Here is a 24508-nt window from a genome sequence, read left to right as displayed (position 1 = left end):
CCCAAATGTCTATACTACAATTTTATAGCCCCGCAACCCAAGCCATGTGAGCCCAGATCAGCTGACATGGCCCAGCTGCAGGTGTTTTATTGCGATGTAGACATGGCCTATGGGGGTTTGTTGACATGGGGACATCTAGGAAGGTGAATCCAAATTAATTAAAGGTATGAATTTGAAGTGTATTGGTTAAACTGAATTCAGCCCGTATGTAAACACCCTAATTTAGAATTAAAGTGACCGTAGTCTGGTTTATCTTAATTCACTTCCAACGTGGACAAAATCAGGTTAATTCTGAATGAAGGAGCTGAATGCAGCTAACCCACTTCAAATTCACACCTTTAATTAGTTTGGATTAACTTTCCTGGATGTCCCCATGTCAACAAACCCTAACAGTTAATTGTTAATCGAAGCTTTGCTCCTGATAGCTATCAGTTTAACAAATAATCACTCCTGTTTCCAGTGGAGTTATTGTAAACCTGCATGTTATTTCATTGTAACCATGCTATTAAGTTGTCACCACTTCCTTAAGCCTTTTGACTGGACTCATTGAGTTTGGTAAATGATTTCTTTCCGTACAACTCCCTTGGATACTTGCCTTGGAAGGTGCTTTGTAAATGCACATTTTAACGACACAAGGAACAAATTTAATGACCGGGTAAGTAAATTGCCTTTTATAAAGTTGTTCTGTATTTTAAAGACAACATCTGATGGGGTAGTTAGTTACTATGGTAACTCTTTCATTTCCAGTGGATTATATCAGAGCCTAGTAAGAGAGAGCGAGAGCATGTGGATATGTTTCTACACTGTAAAATGTGCAGAGGACATCCTTCCATTCTTATAGGGAGTCAGAGTTGATCAGTGGGTGGTTTTTTTGATAAGCATGGACCTGAGCTACAAAGTTGGGAGTAAAATGCTTTGAGATCTGTGAATGAAAAGCACTGGGAGCATCAGGTATTCCTACTACCATTGAGTATAGCTGGGTGCATAGTAGCATGAGAGAGAGCGAACTAATTTATGAGTGGTACTGTATAGGGGCAGGGCTCGGAGGAGTCAGCAGTCCCGAGGGTCCATTCTGCTTCATGTCATATGTTTCTAAATCTCATGCCTCGGGACTTCAGATAGTCACTGCAAAGGTCAGGAAGAGATTACCCGTCTGCCCAAAATGTATTCTTGGGGGATGGGGCGTGGGGTTGGTCTCCTTCCTCTGAAGCATCAGAGATGGCTGGAGATGGGGCACTGGATGGGGTGGGCCAGGGCTCTGAGATGGCACCGAGCATTTTCTCTCTCAGAAAGCAGCTGTCAATTAGGGCAATATTGTTTCTCAACAAGTGGGTTGTGACCCCCCAGTGGGGTCATGAAAAGGCAATTGGGGGGTTGCAAGTCTTTATAATTTTAAAAGCAGCAAAGAATCCTGTGGCACCTTATAGACTAACAGACGTTTTGGAGCATGAGCTTTCGTGGGTGAATACCCACTTCGTCGGATGCATGTAGTGGAAATTTCCCTAATTTTAGATTTTCTTTGCTTTAGACTGTAATCGTCTACTCCCCAAACACCCTCACCTAAAAGTCAGATATTCTCTGTCAGCCTCTCAAAACACACACCATGACATTACATAGGTTTATCATCGTTGCATTGTTTTAGTCTTACAGTAAATATAAGTGGAGAATCGTGAACATTTTTTACTTTGAATACATGGTCGCCCCGAAAAGGTTGAGAAACACAGAATTAGGACATATGAGCATACATCCTTGCAACATCTGGGCTCATTGTTCATTGGAAACTATATAGTTCAGTGCAGACAGCAATGAAGTTAGGACCTGCTCCCACTCGCATCGAAATCAATGGTAACATTTCCATTGAGCTCAGTAGTGTGGGATTGGGCCTTCCTGATGGAAACCAAAGGAATTTGTGTGGGGGATGGAATGTTGAGGCATGATATGTTTAAACATCCCCACTCATGCAATGAGAAACAGCATCCGAGGAGGCCCTGATCACCTGCAGTGACAATAAAGCAAATCGATGATAAAATCGCTGGTATCCTGTGAGGAGAAGCCAAGAGTAAATCACTCTCGTGAGTGTTTCATTATATTAAATCTATTATGATGAGGAGCAATAACATTGACTCAGACATATGTGAAAGATACGCAATAAAAGCAGAGGCATAATGAGGATATTACAAACAGATGAATGATAAGCACTGCTGCCACCGTGGAGTTATAGTTAATAAGATGTCATGAATACGTGGGTATAAAAATTGTGACCAATCCTCCGACCAATTCTCATCTTCTCCTTGGTCTTCTGGTTTCTTGCCTGTGTGTTTCTATGCTGATCTATACAGCACCTAGATGCTATGCTGATTAGCACTTTGGGGAGACTTGCTCGGTAAAAACTAACTGATGGCTAGTAGCTGTTTGTCTCCTCATGGCAGATTTTGTAAAAGTAGGAGCTAGAGCCCCATCTAGAATCCAACTGAGTCCTTATATTTTGCTTCCCTAAAACCGTTCCTGTACTCCCAGTTGGACTGGAGATCTTTCCTTTCCTAAACTATTACAGGGCCTGGTCTACACTAAGGGCTTGTCTACATACCCGCTGGATCAACGGACAGTGATTGATCCAGCAGGGGTCGATTTATCACGTCTAGTCTAGATGCGATAAATCGACCACTGAGTGCTCTCCTGTCAACTCTGGTACTCCACCAGGGTGAGAGGTGCAGGCGAAGTCGACAGGAGAGCGTCAGCCGTTGACTTACCACAATGAAGACACAGCGGTAAGTAGATCTAAGTACGCTGACTTTCAGCTATGTTATTCATATAGCTGAAGTTGCGTAACTTAGATCAATTCCCCCCACCACACACACACCTCCAGCTAACTCTGTAAGCATCTATGTTAAAATGTAGCTCCCACCGATGTGACTCGCCTTAATAACTTCACCTCCACGTGGTGCTTAAGTTGATGTAGTAAGGGTGACGCAGCATCAGCGTAGACACTGCATTGCTTACATTGACTGTTGCTGCCTTTCAGGCACCATCCCACAATGCCCCACGCTGGCAGTTAAATTGGCACAAGTGCTCCTGGTGAGGACATGAACTGCTGACACAAGGAGCGTAGTGTGGACATGCAAAAGCAATTCAATTACTGCTGTAGCTGTACATCAATGTAACTTAGGTCAGCTTAATTTTGTAGTGTAGACTTGCCCAAAGTCTCTTTGCAGCTCCTGCATTTCAGTGGTGTGAGGCAATCCTTAATATATACCTAGTATGTGATGCACTTTATGGCCCTTTGTGATAAATATCTGCATATATATTACTGTTATAACCCCCTAATATTTCTTCAAACAAGAATTTGAGGCAAGTAATAACACCTTTTGTTCATGTCTTATGACAATTGTAATGAGTCAGAGTGAATACATCTTTGGCTAGAACGATAGTAATGGCCTACTTTCTCTTTTCTATGCAGTTCTTCTGGGTTCTTCTGGTGATCTTCATCACTGAGATGCTGTTGATATTCATTGAAATAATCTTCGAAAACAAGGTGAGCTTTTTGAACTTTTCTTGGAGAGTGCAAATCACATTTGTCCTGTCTGAAGAAGAATGTGGAACTACCTGTTCAATTAACCATTGACATGAGCAAAGGCAGATTTGTTTTCTCCCAAGTCACTGTTTTCAGTGTTATACTATTTAAGAGACTCTCACCTCTTCTTTTGTGCATGGCTGAAAGCTAAATATTTCTCATTGACCATTTATTCCTATATTGTATATTAGTTTTGCAGTAATATAGTCTCTCATACACTCTGAATTAGGAGAAATTATGTCAAAATTATTAATAAAGATAGAATGCTCTTTAACTTTCCTCTTGCCCACAAATTAGGTTAGAGATACACTCGATGTTGGCACCAGAGCTGAACACCAGGTTTCAACTGATACCTTTAAAGAAATTTCCCTCTCCCGTTATATGACCAGATTGTTAGAAGGGTTGGGTAAATATTGTAAGCAAAGGATGGGAAAGTCTTTTATGTCTCTTGGATGAGAGATAAACCAAGATTCTCTGAATAAACTTGGGGAAAATTTTTAAAGGGGGATCCTTCCACTGGCTATCCAGTATCCCACTGCATCAAGTTTCAAATGCCTGTGAAGGGTCTAAGGCGGTGGTTCCCAAACTTGTTCCGCCGCTTGTGCAGGGAAAGCCCCTGGCGAGCTGGGCCAGTTTGTTTACCTGCCACGTCCACAGGTTCAGCCGATCATGGCTCCCAGTGGCCGCAGTTCGCTGCTCCAGGCCAATAGGAGCTGCTGGAAGCGGTGCAGGACGACTTAAAGACTAAGGCCTGGTCTACACTAGGACTTTAAGTCGAATTTAGCAGCGTTAATTCGAACTAACCGGTCAACCGTCCACACCAGGAAGCCATTTAATTCGAACTAGAGGGCTCTTTAGTTCGAATTTGGTACTCCATCCCGACAGGTGGAGTAGCGCTAAATTCGACATGGCTAGCTCGAATTAGGCTAGGTGTGGATGCTAATCGAACTTAGTAGCTCCGGGAGCTATCCCACACTGCACCACTCTGTTGACCCTCTGGACAGCAGTCCGAGCTTCGATGCTCTGACCAGCCACACAGGAAACGACCCGGGAAAATTTGAATTCCTTTTCCTGTCTGGGCACTTTGAATCTGACGTCCTGGTTGGACATCGGGGCGAGCTCCGCAGCACCTGCAACGATGCAGAGCTCTCCAGCAGAGGAGTCCGGGCAATCCAAGAATAGAAAGAGGTCCCCAGCATGGACTGACCGGGAAGTCATGGATCTGATCGCTGTGTGGGGTGAGGAGTCTGTGCTCTTGGAGCTGTGCTCCAACAAGCGGAATGCAAAGACCTTCGAGAAGGTCTCCAAAGCCATGATAGACAAAGGATACAGCCGGGATGATACAGTGCCGCGTGAAAGTCAAGGACCTGAGACAATGTTACCAAAAAGTCAGAGCGGCAAACGGACGCTCCGGAGCACAGCCCCAGACATGCCACTTCTACGAGGCACTGCATGCCATTCTCGGTGGGTCTGCCACCTCTGCCCCACCAGTGACCGTGGACTCTGAGGATGGCATAGTGTACCTGGACAGTTCCTCTGCGATGTTCGCCAATGGGGAAGATGAGGAAGGGTTTGTGGAGGACGGCGCAGGCGACAGCGAACACAATACCGCTTGCCCTGACAGCCAGGATCTCTTCATCACCCTCACAGAGATCCCCTACCAACCCTCCCCGGCCTTTAACCCGGACTCAGAATCAGGGGAAGGATCAGGCGGTAAGTGCTATAAACATGGAAACATTTATTTTTTAAAAAACAGGTATAGAAAAAATAGAAATACTATATAAAAAATTTTAAATCTCAAACTATATAAAAAGTAGGTCCACACATATAGGAATAGAGCAATAATCCTCTGGGGACAGTTCAACAAAGCTCTCAGAGAGCTGCTCGAAAAGCCTCCACAGGAGGTTCCTGGGGAGAGGTGCCTTGTTGGGTGCTCCGTGGAAGCACACTCTTCCGCGCCAGGACATCCTAATGTACAGAGGAATCATCGCCTCCACCAGCATTGCTGCATATGGTCCTGGTCTGTGCAGGGCTTCCCTTAGCATCCGCTCTCTCTGACTCCGAGTGACCCGCCTCAGGGTGATGTCGTTCTGGACAGGCTGCATCTAAGTAGGGCAATTAGTGTATTGTTACTACTGTTAATGGTTTAAAATTAGGTTGCATAACAACGACCCTCGCTTAACAGCCACGTGCACAGAGAACAAGCATACATTGATCTTTCCCGTGCACTGGCGGGAGGGGCTGGAAAAGGCTCAGCCTTTCTGCTTTCCAGATTGCCTTTAGCAGGAGAGCACAGCTATCCACTAAATGATAAGCATTATCTACTTTAAGGCTTACCAGGACTGTCTGCAAGACGGATTCAGCTGTCTCTCCCCGCTTGTCTGCTCTCCTGTGCAATGGCGCTGCCAATGAGAGCGTATTCCGAAATCTCAAACTTGTCCTGAGATCTCGTGGAACTTGGTGCCCTGTATGGTCTTGTTCAGAGAAACTGACTACACTGTGTTCACTGTTCGCAAACATGTATCTGTTCAAGGAAATCACTTACTGTTTCCCATCACACAGCTTCTGCTCTTTCCTGGACTGCCCCGGCATCCCCCTCGCAGAGGCTGGCTCAGATTAGGCGGCGAAAGAAAAAGACTCGGGACGAGATGTTCGCGGAACTGATGGCCTGCTCCAGAGCCGAGGCAGCCCAGCAGAGCCACTGGAGGGAGACCCTCTCTCAGCAGCAGCGCTCACACAGCGAACGGGAGGACAGGTGGCGGCAGGAAGACCAGCAGGCGACTCAAACGCTGCTTGGGCTAATGAGGGAGCAAACGGACACGCTCCGGCGCCTTGTTGATGTTCTGCAGGACCGCAGCCAGGAGGAGAGAGCCCCCCTGCACTGTATCTGCAACCACCCTCCAACGCCAAGAAGTCCTGTCCCCCCCTCACCGAAAATTACAAGACGGAGGGGCGGTAGGGGCCGTGAGAACTGTCACTGCACCACAGCTGAGCGCTAATGTACCACACACCTCTGACGCTATAACTGTGTAGAAGCGCTTCCCTTACAGGATCACCCAGTCCCAAATCCAAGTTTCATCACCCCACTATGTAGTAGATTAATAAAAGCTGTTTGCTGTTGTTCACTCTTTCCCTCACGTCTTTCGTGTCAGAAGACTGTGTGTATGTGGGGGGCGGGCAGGGGATTTATAATTGCACGGGATAGTCTGTACCCTGTTAATGTAGGCTATCGGGGGCAGGATCAACTGCAGGGCACACACAGACTGCAGTCAGTAGTCACCAGGGTCACTCTGTGTGGTGTATGCTGCCCCGGATCATTCTGTGATGTGTACGCTTGTCCACGGTCCTAGCGCCTGCCACCCCCTAATGTTAAGGCATGCTGCCCTTACCATGCACTTCCACCGTAGGCGCGATCCTCTCCGCTGCCCTGAGCCCCAACAAGAGCCCTCATCCACGGACAGATACTCACCCTTCCCCCACACCCATCACCCCTTCCTACGCCCAAACCCACAGCCCAGAGCCTGCATCCAAATCCCTATCCAAAGATGGCACCACTCGCCCCTTCCAGCAAACCCACCCCTACATGCACAACCACTTGAAACCGTCCCCCACCCCAGAGACCTATGTAGGAGCAGGAGGCTGTCCGTCCTGTATTGTACAAGCGGTCTGTACATCAGTGCACACCGTACCCAGCACAGTATGCGTCCATGTTTCAAACCCTGAACAGAAATGCAAAGTAAAAGAAAGATTTATTAACAATAACTGTTCCATTTAATTTGTTTTAAAACGTGTTTGGGAAGTGGGGGAAACTTGGAGAACGGGGTATGTAACCGCAGATCTCACTCAACACATAGAGACACAGGCCCAGGATCAGCTTCTCTTAAAATCAAGTGGAGAGTCATAGGTTACCCTGCTCTCCGAGGAAACTTGCTTTCAAAGCCTCCCGGATACACAGCGCTTCCCGCTGGGATATTCTTTCGGCACGGGTGTCTGGCTGAGTGTAAACAGCAGCCAGGCGATTTGCCTCAACCTCCCATCCGGCCAAAAAGGTCTCGCCCTTGCTCTCACAGACATTGTGGAGCACACAGCAAGCAGCAATAACTACGGGGATATTCTTTTCGCTGATATCCGAGCGAGTCAGTAAGCTCCGCCACCTCCCCTTAAGACGTCCGAAAGCACACTCCACCACCATTCTGCACTTGCTCAGCCAGTAGTTGAAGAGTTCCTTCTCACTGTCCAAGGCGCCTGTATAGGGCTTCATGAGCCAGGGCATTAGCGGGTAGGCTGGGTCCCCGAGGATCACTGTAGGCATCTGCACATCCCCAACCGTTATTTTGTGGTCCGGGAAGAAAGTACCTGCCTGGAGGCGTCTAAACAGACCAGAGTTCCTGAACACACGCGCGTCATGAACCTTGCCCGCCCACCCGATGAAGATGTTGGTAAAACGTCCCCTATGGTCCACCAGTGCTTGCAGCACCATTGAAAAGTAGCCCTTTCGGTTAATATACTGGCTGGCCTGGTGGGCTGGTGCCAGGATAGGGATGTGAGTCCCATCTATAGCCCCACCGCAGTTTGGGAATCCCATCGCGGCGAAGCCATCTATGACGACCTGGACGTTTCCAAGAGTCACTACCTTTGAGAGCAGTTGCTCAACGATTGCGTGGGCTACTTGAATCACAGCAACCCCCACGGTAGATTTGCCCACGCCAAAGTGGTTCGCTACTGACCGGTAGCTGTCTGGCGTAGCAAGTTTCCAGAGGGCTATGCCCACTCGCTTCTGCACAGTCAGGGCTGCTCGCATCCGTGTGTCCTGGCGCTTCAGGGCAGGGGCCAGCAAGTCACAGAGTTCAAGGAAAGTGCCCTTACGCATCCTGAAGTTTCGCAGCCACTCTGTTTCATCCCAGACCTGCAGCACTATGCGGTCCCACCAGTCCGTGCTTGTTTCCCGGGCCCAGAATCGCCGTTCCACACCATGAACTTGGCCCATTGCCACCATGATCTCCACTGCGCGGCGTACCCTGCTTTCTGAGAGGTCTGCGCCACTCTCCTCACCGCGCTGCCGGAGCCTCCTCGCCCGATTTCTCAGCAGCTGACCGTGGAAGAGGTGGACGATAAGGTGCGAGGAGTTGACAACGGCCATAAGTGCAGCGATGATCGCAGCGGGCTCCATGCTCGCAGTGCTGTGGCGTCCGCGCTGTAACCGACCAGAAAAGTGCGCGAACAGATTTCCCGCCGGCGCTTTCAGGGAGGGAGGGCGTGATTGACGGTTCGATGACGACAGTTACCCAAAACCACCCTCGACACATTTTTTCCCGCAGCAGGCATTGGGAGCTCTACCCAGCATTCCAATGGGCAGCGGGGACTGCGGGAACTGTGGGATAGCTTCCCACAGTGCACCGCTTCGAAAGTTGATGCCGGCCCTGTTAATGTGGACTCAGAAATTCGAATTAGTGTCTTTACTGTGGATACACAAATTCGACTTCATAAGGTCGAATCCACAAATTCGACTTAAGTAGATTCGAAATAGTCTTGTAGTGTAGACAAGGCCTAACAGATTTATTTGGGCATAAGCATCTGAAGAAGAGGGTTTTTTACCCACAAAAGCTTATGCTCAAATAAATCTGTTAGTCTTTAAGGTGCCACCAGACTCCTCATTGTTCTAGTTAAATATGCAGCTCTGTGTTATAATGGGGAAGAGGTATCTTCCTGATCTTAGTTAAGGATCAAGGTTTGCCCTGAAGCATTAGGATTGATGGTCCTTGTCACTTTTACCCTAGTTTAGTTATATACTGGAGGGTGAAATTCACCCCTATCTACAAGGCCCCACTCAAAGCCCTGTGCATCACTTAAGCTCTTTTGCAGTCTTTCCAGCAAAGGATTGATTTCTCCCCCCCATAAATCCTCTTTGGAACTTGCTGAGCTTTTTGCCTCAATTATGTTAAATGATGCTTGAAACTTTTGCATATGATGCCTGTACAACACTGTAATGGACAGATTAAAAATGCTTACAATAGGTGTTCTTTTCTGCCACTCTCTGACTTAAGCTGAAGAAACCCTGCTACTTCCAGTATTAACTTGACATCACAATCAGTTAAATACCTTAAATACAGACCCATAATCTCTGCTGGCTCACACAATACCCAGTATGGCTGAACCATTTCTAAAATGCATACTTAGGGGCTTTATAAAAATCTGTCTGTTTGTATAAATAATTTCATGGCTCCTTTAGCACTATAATAGCTGGGGTGGGGGATTTTAAAGAGAGTATTATCTCCTCAGTGACCTCAAACCTAAACACAAATCAATACTCAGGAGGTTCAATCCTACGTGAGTCATAGCCAGGGCCGGCTCCAGGGGTTTGGCCGCCCCAAGCAGCCAAAAAAAAAAAAAGCCGCGATTGCGATCTGCAGCAATTCAGCAGGACGTCCTTTGCTCCCGAGCGAGAGTGAGGGACCCTCCACGGAATTGCCGCCAAATATGTGAAAGTGCCGCCCCTCTCCGGAGTTGCCGCCCCAAGCACCTGCTTGATAAGCTGGTGCCTGGAGCAAGCCTTGGTCATAGCCAAAGGAAAGGTTTGCATGAGCCCCTCTAGTGAAACAGAAGTTCACCTGGCTCATTGTTGCATTGCAGGAGTTGCAGATGCCATTTGTTGTGTGATAGGCTTCCGGTTCCTCCTTCTGGGTTGGCACCATGGACGGATTATCTCTGCATTAGGCATCATATTCCAAACAAGCAGGCTGAGTCACCTGAAGTTAGAGATGTGGGGCCTGATTCTTCATTGACTTGAAACTTATGTTGTCATGTATACCTGGGGACAATGGGTGTAAAATGCTTCCAGTTGCATGACGGAGTGGAAAGCTCTCATTGTGGTGCACAACCATAAATGACAGCATGAGGGGTCAGGCCCTTCTTAACTCTGATTTCTTCTTCACGTAGTGTCCCTACAGGTGCTCCACTCTAGATGTGCTAGTGCCCCCTGCGTCTTCAATCGGAGATTGCTCATAGCAGTGTCCATTTGGCCTGTGCACGCATGCTGGTCAGCCTTGTGCCCTGTGCCATTGTTATATAGAACCACCCTCAGTTCCTTCTCAACTGCCTCGGCCTGAGACTGAGCTCAGGTAACTGTTCTATTGAGATTTCCCCAACTTTTCCTCTTCTCTTATTAATAACACATGCCCAACCACCAGAGGAAGAGGATGATCAGCAGGAGGGAGAAAAGCTGCAAACATTTTTTTAAATGGAATTGCAACCCTTCCATTAAACTGGTGGCTTGAGTAAAACCATTAGCCTCTAAATCATCCCTTAATTTAATTTAATGGGCGATATAAATATTTAATTAAAAATCAAACAATTGGTGAGAGAGAACAGAGATTTAACAAGCGATGAATCTTCTTGACCTATAATTGTCACACTGCACAAAGCAAATGTGAATCTGCATTTGGAATAAACTACTAGGCATGTAATTATGCCAATTGATATGTAAATGTGCTCATGGAGTAGCAGATGATTTAAATTAAATACCTGCTTTTGCTGCTTTGTGCCAATTGAAGGAGAGAGTTTATGCAGCTAGAATTATTTAGCTCTCGGCCATTTAGCCACTGTCTTAAAGTCTAGATTTAATTCAGGATGCTGTAAATGGATGGTACCACTGATCTAGGGTATAAGGTTCTTTCAACTGGGGAATAGTATGTCTCTGTGGTGCCTACAATATAAAATATTCTGGCGCACGTAGCTTCTGGAAAGAGCTAAACATAGAAATGGTCACAGACAGCCTCATTATGAGACTGTGTCTTGCTTTAAATTGCTTCATCACACTAAACAAACAGTTACCTAATTTATAGGTGCCGTAAGTTCTTAGAGAGCCCTTAAAAGATTCTGGATAGCCGAGGAGAAGAGCATTACTACCATGGGCCTTATTCTGGCACTGAATAGCCATCAGAGCCCAGGCCTTAGGAAGCAGGAGCGATTTCTTCCCTGTGTGACCTTGAGCAAGTCTCTCTGTTCCTCAGTATCTTTATCAGAAAAATAGGGGTAAATCCTTCCCTACCTCAGATGTGGGTGGCGAGGATAAATTCATAAATGTTTGTGAGGTACTATGGTGACACGGTCGTGTACACAACATACGTTACAAAGACTAGTCCCCCAACACCTGGCAGCTTTACAAGCATTCTCAGGGTGTACTTTGCCTTCTTCCGGATGAACACAAGTGGCAAAGACTTGCATCTTTATGCTGCCAGCAAAGACATGCAGCGTGTGCACTTGCGTCTGTTCTAAAAACAGTGTTGATCATCCCATGAAGACATCCAAGGAAGAACTGGACACACAAAACACGCACAGTGAAAGCTGCTCAATATTAAGCCAAAAAATCAGATTTTTTAATTGAAAAAACCTAAAAAAATAAATACTTTGGCAATACAAATCAATTTTTTCATTAAAAAAAACCTAACAACATTATTTTGGCCAAAAACATTAATTTTTCCACTTGAGTTTCTTTTAAAAATGGAAAAACATTGATTTTTCATCAAAAAATTTATTAAAATAGTTTTTGGCCAAAAGAATAAATTTTTCATTTAACCTAAAAAAAACCAACACAACTTTTGGCAAAAATGTTGATTTTTCAGCAAACGATTTATTTTAAAAAATTTCTGGCAAGAATTGATTTTGCAATTTAAATTCTTGATAAAAGAATTGGCAAAAAAATTGCATTTTCACTGGAAAAAATCAAATGAAATTTTAAGCCCAAAATATATCTTTTTAAATTGAAAAACCTCAAAAAATATTGAATCGTGGCAGAGCTGTCAGCTATGGCAAACCTGCAGCTTTATCTTGTTTGTCTTCAAGCTAATGATGGTCATTAAAAAAAATGCCCAGCAGTCTATCTTTAGATCAGAATTAACATTTTAATAAACTTCTGCATAAGTGATTTCTTAAAAGCCCTTTCAGAATATCCTGCTAATTTTACCATCTCAGCAGGCTGCGTCTTCTCCTATGGGGTCCCTGCGTGTGTCTCCTCTCACACCTTCTTTTTCAAATTCCTCTAGCATTCTTCTTCCTTATTCCCCAGCTCGCCCAACATTTGATTTTCATGTCAGAATTAATTCTGCAAAACAACCCCCCTCCCAAAGCCCCCTCCCGTCATTAATATTTCTGAGTGTTTGTGGCTGGTGGTATCTTGTCAGAAGTCAAACCGCAAACATACTCTGGGAATAGGAATTAGAGGCTTTGCTTTGAGTAAGCTAATAAGCTTTCCAAGCTTCTGTAAACTGCTTTTTATATTAAACTACTACTTAATTTGAAGTATCTGATATGTCAAAGTATTCTTGATATGTGCTCTAGGAATTGCAGGATGAGTCCTTGATGGGCTACCTCCGTCTCTCCCTTAATGAGAGTGACATTAGTGAGAGAGTTTTGTGAATAATTAAATTACCAAAAAGTAACTGGATAAAGGTTGGTAAGCGGTGTTAATGTTTGTAGAGGGCTTCTTTCCCATTTGTAGCTCCCCCGCTCCATTGAAATGTTCTTTATTTAGCCTGAGCCAACTCCACACGTACACTTGTTCCAGGTTCAAGACCCACACTTCAGTCTGGCATCTGCAGTTTGACTGTGAAAGCGGGGAGGGAGGGCACTGGGAAGAGGAGGTGTACAGGCTGTGGACAAAGGGAGCTATAGCATTTTTCAGGTGGTCCCCCCCGCCCCCAATAACCCTCTTTCCACCATGCTCAGGCCTCTAAGGCAGTGATTCTCAACCTATTTACCATTGTGGGCCACATCCAGTACTACCTGAATGGCCCTGAGGCTGTCACATGGGCTGCAGCTGTGTGCTGATTGGGCTGCAAGTGGGCCGTGGGTTGAGAACCACTGCTCTAAGGACACAGCGACTCTAGGGATGTGGGGGAGGGACAGTGTGACATGATACTTCAGGATATACCCCAACATAACTGGCGTAAGTGTGTGAGGAGGAGCTTAAAGACACACACAACCCTCCTACGGCTGCAGAAGTTCTGCAAGCTGTTTGTTGTGTTCAACCGTAGCAATCAGTTCACATTTTCAAGGCCATTTCTGCTCTCCTCCCTGTCTTGTAAAGTTCCCTGCATGGAATGTGGGATTTTACACAGGGGAGCAGAATTCTACCCGTTCTTTACTAGTGAATTGATGAGCAGGCTTGATTCCATGCCTGTCATCCTCAGCTGGGAACAATTTTCCCCTCCCACCATACTCCACGTAATCAGGATATTCCACTAAGCAATTTGACCACCTGGGGTTGAAAATTGAATATCCAAACCAGAAAGTCGTTCCCTCCCGACATTCCTTATCGCAAAAGAATAAAATCAGCCATGTCATTGCACCCAACTGAAACTCAGATAAAATTTAAAGCAAAGGACCTTTCCTTAAACTTCTTCTTGGAAGAGCATGAAGAGGTTGCTATTCAGTGTGATAAAATGCAGGGACCCTATGTAGGAGTTGGCAGCGAAAGGATTAGTACAGTCTCTGAGAAGAGATCACAGCTGCGTGCCCTTCATTCAGTGATTGTGAGGGTGGCAGAGACAGGCCAGCTGTGCGGAGTTAATTAATTTATCTCAAGCATGCCAAAGGCTGAGCTGTGAAGAGACAGGACTAGCTCATGGCTAGACAGCACTGGGGGAAGGAACTGGTGAGGAAAGTCTTTTTGTATGTGTCCATTTGTGGTCTCAGATTTTGGCTGCACATAGGGTTGCCAACTTGGTGATATTTAAAAACTGGACGCTTCAGCAGGAGTGCCAGAACCTCCCCTGCCCAACCTCCCCTGCCCTGCCCCTTCCCGAGGCCCCACCCCGCCCCACCTATTTCCCCCTCAAGCCCCACCCCTTTCCCATAGCCCCACCTCTTTCTCTGAGGCCCCGCCCCCATCCACCACCACCCCGCTTTCCATGTGCTTCAGTCAGACACCTGTACTAGATCAGTATCTGTTGCTGTCAACTCTTAAACACAGATCCACACTGCATGAACTAAAGAAACTCTTTAAACTATCAGTACTAATATGTCCCATATCCTCTCTCTATACAACTAGCTATTGTGTTGCAATACAAGCTCTTATGTGATGCAGTCAGGGAACAAAGTTACTAACAGGATGAAAAATGTTAAGTAGGGAGAGAATTAAATGTGCAAAGGGCTCTATGGAGAGAATACTTAGATCTCCGGTGTTAGCAGCAGCATAGCATTAGTTCACTAACACCAACACATAAACGTAAAAAGTAAATAAATAAAAACAGAGGAAAGAATGAGATCCAATACAACAAATCATAATTGTAGCCAACAGCCATAAGACTAATCTCATGGTTCGTTGTGCTGCCTAGCCCTGTCTTCAAAGGGCTGAAATACCTATGTATTAATAAATCCCATTTTGGGGAGGAATTTCTCTACAGACACAATCTAAGATGCTGTTGGCTTTCCTGACAGCTATCTACATGCGTCTCGCTGATAATGGCAGGCAGGTGGATAAAGATGCTTTTATTTACGGGAGGTTGTGAGCTTGTGTAGAAAATAAAGGATTTATGTTTGTTTAGAACTAGCTGGTGCCTTTTGTATCAGCTCTGCCTTAGAGATCTTTGTCAGCTTGTTGTTTGTGTGACCCATTCCACATAGCAGAGTCCTGTGTTTCATGACTGTAGCGGGGTGGTGACCCCACTCCTAAAATAAGAAGAGTGAGAACAGCTGGGGGAAGCTGAGTGAGTAGCTGGCCACAGGTGTGGTCAGCTCAATTGGGGCTCAGCTGGCCCTGATAAGGGGGCTGTGGGCCAGAAGCTGGAGGAGTTTCTCTCTAGCGGTGGAGAGAGAAGGACCTAGCTGCCAGGGAGCAGGGTACCAGAGGTAGAGTAGTGCTGGGGAAAGGCAAGAGGCGCTGTGGAGCTCCAGCCTAGTAACTCTCCAGGATGCAGGCCTCGTGCAAGGCCTAAAGAAGGTACTGGGGCTGCAGAGGTGCAGTCCGGAGTTAGGCAGAGGCAGCTGGTCCAACTCTCCCCGTCACACCTTGCCAATGATGAGTGGTCATTACAGACTGCAGTCTGCCCCAGTGAAAGGGGCCTAGATGACCACTGGCAGTAGCCACTGAGGCTAGGTGGGTATATTGGGTTGGGGGTTCCCCTGGGACCTAGAGTAAGGGGTACTGCTTGGCAGAACCCCCAGGTAAAGGGCCATGAGGGTCTGGAAGGGACACGGGGCCTGAGGCAGGCAAGACACTGGCCAACAAAGGGCACTTTGAAGCTGGAAAAGAGCTAATTCCAATATGACCAGTAGGAGGTGTTGTGCCGGTGAGTCTTCATGCTGCTACAATGACCTTCAAGGGGAAAAATAGTACATGATAAGTCTTTGACCAGAAGGGTCAGGTTCTACTCTCACTTACTAGAGTTTCCAGCCCTCCAGGATTGTCCTGGAGTTTCCAGGAATTAAAGATTGTCATGTGCTGAAACCTCCAGGAATACGTCCAACCAAAACTGGCAACCCTATCCATTACACAAGTGCAGCTTCCATTGAAAACAATAGGCGTGGTAGCTGCTGTGGGAGTGGAACAAAGTTCTGTAAATGAGTTGGCCATCACCCGTCGGTCCCCTCGTGGCCTGGGTAATCAAAAAGTTTCCTTCAACAGAGTCGTTTTATCCATTCTTAGGAGGCAACCTGCTCTGGGGTTTGGCTTGTAGCTGCCCTGCTGAGAGCTGACTCCTTTGAAGACTTCCCAGAGTCCATTCCCCTCAACAACTACCTCAGAATAAAGAATTGGTAGACAAGGTTTAGGAAAAACTGAGCAGGAATGCACATTTTTGTGACCTGTCTTCTAGGTTAAGTTGGCAGGGTCTGACCATATTTTAATCAGAATACCAAAGTGTGTGACTGCCCTGTCAAGTTTGGATTATTTGGGAAGTCAAAATTAATACTCTCTCTGTGATCCAGAAAGACAGTTGGAATGACCTCCAGCAGAATGCCCCCAGCTCAGGGTGAATAAGGACCAATGTGCTGTCCGGTACAGCCCTAGGCATAGGCATGGGCTGGAAGAGAGAGTGGGGATGTCAGGGGCAGGAGGAGAAATGGTTGGTGTGCCTTGGGTTGCAGAGTAGCCCATAGGCAGCTGTTGAATGCTGCTTTAAGTTAGGCACTGCTCTGATTCATGCTGGGAGATGTGCTGGCCCCAGGAGTTTGCCCAGAGTTAGTTGGCTCAAGGATACCTTTGGCCAGACATTCTCTGCTGCACCTCCTGAGATGTATGGCACAGAATCTGACAGGGTCTGCTGACCTGAACACAAAATGACTGTCTGTAGACAGCAAAGCCCTTAGGCCTGGTCTGCACTATATGGTTAGGTCAACGTAAGCTGCCTTGCATCGACCTAGCTATGGAAGTGTCTTCACTTAAATTTGTCTCTCTATGCCGATTTAGTAACACCACCTCCCCGAGTGGCGTAGAGTCATGGTGGTTGTAATTAGGTTGATGCAGTGTCCGCCTGGACACTGCTTTGCTTATGTCAACTGTTATTGGCTTTCAGGAGCTGTCCCACAATGCCCCACCCAGACAGTACAATTGATACAAGCGCTCCTGGCAAGGGCGTGCATCGCCAACACAAGGAGGCAAGCGTGCACACACAAGCAATTTAATATCTGTGATGGCTCTTGGGTTGACATACTTTTGTAGTGCAGACATGGCTTTAGATATTTAAAGATGCAGTATGCAGCAAATAAAGGCAGAGGTTGCATACAAGAGTGCAACCCTGAAGGTTCAAAAATCAAGAGTCAGGCACCCAGAAAGCACCCAGAAATCATAAGTATTTAAAAAAATAAACGTTGGGTTCTTATTTGCCTTCTGCTGTTTCAGGTTTTAGGGATCACATTTTCAAGCTTTTCTTCGTAATCACAGAGACTGGGAATGTGGTTTTGTTTGTTTTTGTTTGTTTTAAATGAAAGTTGAGATTCTCATGTAATCACCTGACTCCAGTAGCTGGAGCTTTAAAAAAACACCAACTATTCTGAGATGCAAAATCACAAGACATGGCAACATTGCAGCCTAAACTTTGGACAGTGATCTAGAAAGATGATGGTGGTTTGTAAAAAGGCATCATTTCTGTAGCCTTGTGTTTGTCTTCTGTTCTTGGTATTTTTACAAACATCTTTTTCACGTTGATATTGTGCTGTTGCTTCTTTTTGTTTCCCCAGATGAATGCAGTTTTCCATTCCAACATCCAAGAGGGGATTAGGCACTATTATGATGACCTGGATTTCAAGAACATTTTAGATTTTGTACAAGAAAGGGTTAGTTTTGCTGTGGTTTTGCTTTGTTTGTTTGTTTAAGTGTTGGCATGTTATTGTAAAGATTGACTTGACACAATAATTCAGTCGATACTTCCAGAAGAGCCACCTGTGCTTCATTAAATAGCAACCAAATAATCAATAAGGGGAATATTAATTGAAAACAGTTATTGATTTTTATTTTTCTTTCTGAAAACAATGTCTCAGGAATAGGTAAGCTGCAATTTCTATGAGTGTGAGAGATATTAAAAAATATATTTAAGACGGGTGATAATTTCCTTCCTATCTGGAATTCATTTCCATTTCAAGGAATGTTGTATTCAGTTTTCCTTAAAAATCATCCATCGATCAATCAATTATTTTTGGTTCTGCAATGATCCAGACGAACCCGACAGGTGCTTTACAGTTGCAAATCACTCTGCTACTGAGGCTAAACATTCTTTCTGGTTAGTCTCATGTGCTTACCATGAAGAATCTCACACAGTTAATTTATGCACTCGCAATATATAATAGTTTGTGTGCGCCCACTCCAGGAGAGAGTCCCTTTGTGCCTTGAAAGAAGTTACTTTTTATCTTCACGTTTTCATGGATAATCTCTGTTAACTACTCAGTATTGTCATTTTTATCACCTGAAATATTTTTTTACATTAATACAAGCTCTGATGCTAAGTTGTTTGGTTTTTTGGCTAAACTTCATGACTATTGAAGCCGAGCCTCAGAAATACAATACTTGATAATCCGCTTTAAGGCTGGGGTTTACAAAGGAGCCTAACTCTTCATATGTACAAGCCCTTAGGGGCCCTACTACTGTTGAAATTCAATAGTAGCTATGTAAGTAAAATGTTCAAAAATACCTAAGTGACATAGGAATCCAAGTCCCTTAAGTTCATTTGAAAAATCCCATCCTACTTTTTTGTTAATTATCAAATAGTAATGACAGGAAGAAAGCACACCCCATCTCTCAGAGGAGGCAGTATGGCGTATGTGTTAGAGCAGTGGGGTGGGATTCAGGAGAGCTGGGTTCTATTTCCAACTCTGCTATCGGCCTGTTGGGCAACCTTGGAGAAGTCACTTCCCCTCACTGTGCCTCAGTTTCCCCATCTGTAAAATAGGGATAATGATGCTTACCTCCCTTTGTAAAGTATTTGTAAAGCCCTGTCTCGGTTCCAATTCAGGTAATTATTTTCTGTTTTCCCTGACTACCCTGCAATCTTATTTGGCCAAAGCATTCACTTTCTGTCCTGAATTTCTGTATAGCATTGCTGTAGGATCCATTTAATTCATAAGTAGGTGAGGTGATTATTAGGGATCGCTCTGAATGAAAGTAGAAGAACACCAGGCACTGTATTGTTTGCAGGGTATTTTATGCAGTCAAGGTACCATGGCTGCTGTTAAAGAGCCAGCATCTACCCACAGTTTCCATACAATGCAGTGTTTTACTGTACATAGAGTAGGAAGAATTACAGGAATTCTGATACTTCCATGGGTAAATATTGATTTTTAAATGGAGACCTGTAATTGACAGGTATATTAAGTATCTGCTAGCTGCAAACATGATACTTTCCTAGCAAGAGTTCAGAGGGAGTCACAAGAGCATATATGACTAGTCACTGCTCAATCTATACTCCTCCATCTCTGTGTATCCTGTTAGCAGAGGTGATCTGGCTTATTAGCGGCATGATTTAAAAAAAAAAGTCATGTGGTTTGTAGGGAGAGTTTTTCAAAGGCTCTCCTCTCTCTCACTGGGAGTGAATGGCTCATGTTTTAGAAGTGGCCATGGTTTGAATGCTGCCCTGTTGACTGAACGTCATTTCCATTTGATACCATTTGCCAGGATTTGGGAATGGGCAACAAGGGACGGATCGCTTGATGATTACCTGTTCTGTTCATTCCCTCTGGGGCACCTGGCACTGGCCACTGTTGGAAGACTGCACTAAATGGACCTTTGGTCTGACCCAGTATGGCCATTCTTATATTATTATGATATCCCTTAGGTTGTTTGTATGAAATGCATTGATGGCATTGTAGTTCCTACTGGATAGGTATTTATACCCTAAAACCTGCCTTCATTATTGCCTTTGCTGGGATTCTCAGCACAGAAGTCAAGAAAGGAACGAGGCATGGAGCGTGAACAACCTCCTTACGTGCGTGAGCACCAGTTGAGGCACCAGTTGTGCAACTACTAGTGAATTGATTAGAGAGAGGCTTCCACAGCATCTGCTGACCTGAGATGTGTGTATTTTTTTTACAGGTATCTGTGTGGCACCCATCACTAGAGTAGCTGGTGTAGTATACATGGACTTGTATAGAAATACCAAGTAATTCCTGTGTGCAGGGAGCTAATAACCTACAGCCTTAATGTATATGTGTATCAGCCTTATGAGATTTCTCTCACCAGTTACCCACAGCAAGAGGGTTTTTGATCAGTGATTAGATTATTAATAGTTCTATTATCATCCTCACGAGAAGGGGAAAGTGGGGGTGATGCAGACTTTGTGTCTGAGCTGGTACATTTTCATAGCTATTTGACAATGTTGCTGGGTCCTGTGTTTCTTTAAAAATAGCAAGATCTAATATCTCCGGGTAGGTCTTTTATAAACACTAGATTGAGATGCACAACAGAGAACATGGAAGCTTCAAAATCATGTCATTCTGCCTCACTTCCTGACTACAGGCTCTGCTCACATAGGCTCATGGGAAACATGGTGTGGCTGTAGGGGATGTAAGGAAGAATAATAGCCAGAGAACTCAAGAGTCCCTGGTTCCTGTCACAAAACAGAACAGTGTTCTCTTTTTATAGTCTTGCTTGCTCTGGTAAAGGCATAACAGAGTATGGATATTCATGAAGTCCTGTATCGGGGGTAGCCTTGTTAGTCTGTATCCACAAAAATCAACAAGGAGTCCAGTGCCATCTTAAAGACTAACGGATTTATTTGGGCATAAGCTTTCATGGGTAAAAAAACCTCACTTCTTCAGATCTGCATTAGTAAATTGACTGTAGCATAGTTTCCCTTTAATGCTTTACCTGGTCAAGCATTATTGCATTTATTTCTGGTATCATCAGATGGAAATGTGGGAGCAATAGAGGTTAAAATATTAGCATAATAAATATTGCAACCCACAAGCTTCGGGGAGCTGTTCCATGTCCCAATTTTGTAGATAGATACATCCTTGAATGAAACCTTGAATCATGAGTCAGACCCTTGAAAGCTGAGAAGGGTACTGTGTTTCTTGTTCATATGTCAAGCCTCTTTTCAACCAGAAATCAGCAGAGTTTAATCTTCCAACATTTCTATAGTTCTTTCCCTTATGGAATTTAACAGATGATAACCCTTTTGCTGGCTAGTCAATCCATCTCGTAGAACTTAACAGAGACTGATGTGGGTTGCCAGAGGTTCAAAATCCCTAGAGATTAGATTTCATTCTTTTAGGCTTCAAAGTAACTTTGTTTTAAAACCATAATGCATTTCTACAGAATTCTATTGGCTTTGCCCAGGATCTTCAAAGGGAGGGAGATAGGCATCCCATTCCCCTTGAAAGTCAATATGAGCTGCAGATCTTTGCCTTCCATCAGCCTATTCATTTCTATAGGATTTTTCTATAGCAGTTTCCTCATTGTGTAAGAAAAATAATTCTGTTGCACTGTCAAGGCCTGCTGCCTCAGCTACTAACTGGTGCAAAACAAATCTACCAAGGGTTAAACTCATTTTGTGTTGACTGTTGCCTGCCACCCATGCAGTAACAGCCTGCAGAATTGCATAGGACCCTAAGAATTACCATATTGGATCGGTCTAGTCCCACAGCCAGATGGTTCAAAGGTATAGGAATACCTTGGGCCAGGACTATTCCTCTTTCAAGCTCAGAAAATAAACTGGCTGAGTTAGAAGGGATTTGTAATAACTTTTAACGTGAAATTGTGCCTGAGTGGACAATCTTAAAGATACCTAAACCACTGATTAGCTGTTAAAATCAAAAGCCTTGCAATTTCACTCTCAATTTGAAGTCACATTTCACATTTGAATGTCACATGTCACATTCACAGTATTTCACATTTGAATAGCCCCTTTAATTTTAAAATGTCAATGCACTTTACAAATAATGCACCTAGCTCCTCAGACCTGAGAGAGAGTAAGTGTTATCTTTATTTCACCATTTGGGAAACTGAGGCACAGAAAAGGAGGGAGTAAATTTCCCTTAGAGAATCTGTGGCAGAGCTAGGAACAGAATCCAGGAACTGGACTCCAGTTCTTTACCTTGACTAAGATAATTTTTCTTCCATGGAAAAGTAAGCCTATCCCTCTTATTACTGAAAGAACAAAGTGTAAAGAACAAGATTCTTGCTATAACAAATTTATGTGTTATACATGCTTGGAAATAGCTTCAAAGCTGCTATTTACTATTGCTAAAGCTTGGCAGTTTTTGCAAGTCATACCACTATTCAGAACTCATTCAGTTGCCTTAACTGAGGAAATAATAAATAAACTAGATTTAATATGTTGTCAAAGGTAATAAATAATGCAAGTAATAATGCAAAGGAGATTGGTAAGGACTCAATAAATCATTTGGATTAGTTTCCCTTGCACCATATGAAGTAGTAGCTGGAACATTGTTAATACTGGCCTCATAACAACTGTTGATTTTTATCTACCTATCGAATAGACTTCACTGTGTGGGTGTCAGCAGCATGATGAATTTTTGAAGGGTGCAAAATCTCAGCAACTGAATTGTCAAAGGCAAGGGTCAGCAGGTGCAATTTGTGTCTTGTAAAAATCTTTTTTCTATGACTTCATGCACTACCCTTGCAGTCTGCTCAACCCAAAGTACTCTGCATTTCAATAACACCAAGGATCTCAAAGCACTTTACAAATGTCAATTAAAACTTTGTCTACATACACTTGAGCCAGATAGTTAATTGGTTTAATTGAATTGGGTTAAACTGGCATCGCTTAACTGGTGCAAGTATGTTTATATATACTCTGAGGGTACATCTCCACTGCAAAAAAACCCTTTGCAGCAAGTCTCAGAGCCTGGGTCAGCTGAAGTCTTGCCAGGTTTCAGAGCCTGGGCTCCAACCTGAGCCCAGATGTCTACAGTCCTGTTTTTAGCCATGAATCATGAGCCTGAGTCGGTTGATCCGGGCTCTGAGATTCACTGCCATGGGTCTTCTTTTGCCGTTAGGCTTGGTCTACCCTATGAGGTATTGCCAGCACAGCTGTGTTGACTAGGAGTGTGGGGGGAAAATCACACTCCCTAGCTGACATAGTTATGCCAGCAACCTTCCACCCAACCCCGGTGTAGAAACAAGTATACTGACAAAAGAGTGCTTTTGTCAGTGTAGCTGAGGTCATTCAGGGAGGTAGTGTAACTTTGACAGCAAAAGAACTTGTTATGCTGACATGCTGCATCTCCACTAAGGGTCTTTGCCATCCTAGCCATACCAGCAAAGGCTCTGTAGTGTAGATAAGCCCTTACTTCAGTTTATCTTTAACATATTCCTAATCAATTTAATGTAAACTGAAATAAGAGTGTCTACACACACTTGCACTGGTTTAACTAAACTGGATTAAAATAAAGTTAAACTGGTACAACTCTGCTTGTGCACCTACCCTAAGCCTCCTAACTCCCCTATAAGATAGGTATTAATATACCTATTTTATAAATGGGTAGACTGAGGGCCAGAGAGCTAACAGTTTTTTCACAAGATCATATAGCACGTCTCTCAGTGGCACAGCCAGGAATCAAACTCCTAGGTCCTGATTTAAAGCCTCCTCCCCAAACCACCTACGATGGGAGATTTTCAAAAGTGCTTAAGGCCATGTCTTCACTACAAGCTAGGGGTGTGCTTCCTCTGTTCATATACACATGCCTATTTGTACTCAGCACAGCTAAACTGTATCTCAACTGACAATACCTGTGCTACTCTGTGCAGCTACATGGCTATTTATACTCATACTAGCTAGATGAGAGCTAGTGCAAGTATGTGTACGTGAGCCAGGGAATCGCACCCCTCGCCTGTAGTGTAGACCTAGACTGAGTGACTTGGACCACTGGAAGTCAGTCTCTTAGGCATACTAGAGCCATTTCCTCCCCCTGCTTTGTGGTTCTTTTCTGAAAAATAGTTCATTAAAAACAAATGGAAAAATGTGTAAAACAAGTTAACTGCTTAGCTCAGATTTATTATTTGCACATACAAGAAATTTTTTTGTGTCCCGTTCTTTAGATTGAAAATTCAGGCCCACTGCTTGCCTATAAATGGGCGTTTCTCTTGCAAACATGTTCTTCCTTTTTAGTCTCTCTCAGAAAAAGATGAAAGTTTTCTTTCACCAATCTTGCTCATTATCCCATGAGTCTGTCACTGGGATGTGTGTTTTTGTTTTAACAAACACACGCTAACAACCATCTAGAAGACAGAATTGTAATACCACTATCAGATTTCTTATATCTACAGTACCTTGCCTGTCATCAACATGGATCATTTTTGATAATGTGACCCCTAAGGCCACATCTGTTGGGTTCCATCAAAGTGTAGCAAGAAAGAAAACATGAAAACTAGCTCTTATGCTTCCTTCAGATCTAAAACCACATTTAAGTGTGTGGTGTCTTGTGAGAAGTAAATACTGGCACAGTAAATAGCTAGGAATATATCTAACTTCCCAGGGAAGAACACCC

At 44.4% G+C, this 24508-nt stretch overlaps 1 protein-coding gene across 13 annotated transcripts in view; it reads left to right on the top strand.

Annotated features, from left to right (window-relative positions):
* Positions 1-24508, top strand: part of LOC120397400 (tetraspanin-15-like) — a 248840-nt gene that overhangs the window by 130057 nt on the left and 94275 nt on the right. For all 13 annotated transcript variants that reach the window (XM_039523167.1, XM_039523165.1, XM_039523170.1 and 10 more), the window contains 2 exons: positions 3458-3532; positions 17747-17842. In XM_039523167.1, the coding sequence (XP_039379101.1) occupies positions 3458-3532; positions 17747-17842 (171 nt within the window). The remainder of the gene's footprint in view (positions 1-3457; positions 3533-17746; positions 17843-24508) is intronic.

This window comes from Mauremys reevesii, linkage group 2 (assembly GCF_016161935.1).
Source record: "Mauremys reevesii isolate NIE-2019 linkage group 2, ASM1616193v1, whole genome shotgun sequence".
In the NCBI taxonomy this organism is placed as follows: domain Eukaryota; kingdom Metazoa; phylum Chordata; order Testudines; family Geoemydidae; genus Mauremys; species Mauremys reevesii.
The sequence above is the reverse complement of the archived record's forward strand: the minus strand, read 5'-3'. Positions and strand labels throughout refer to the sequence as shown.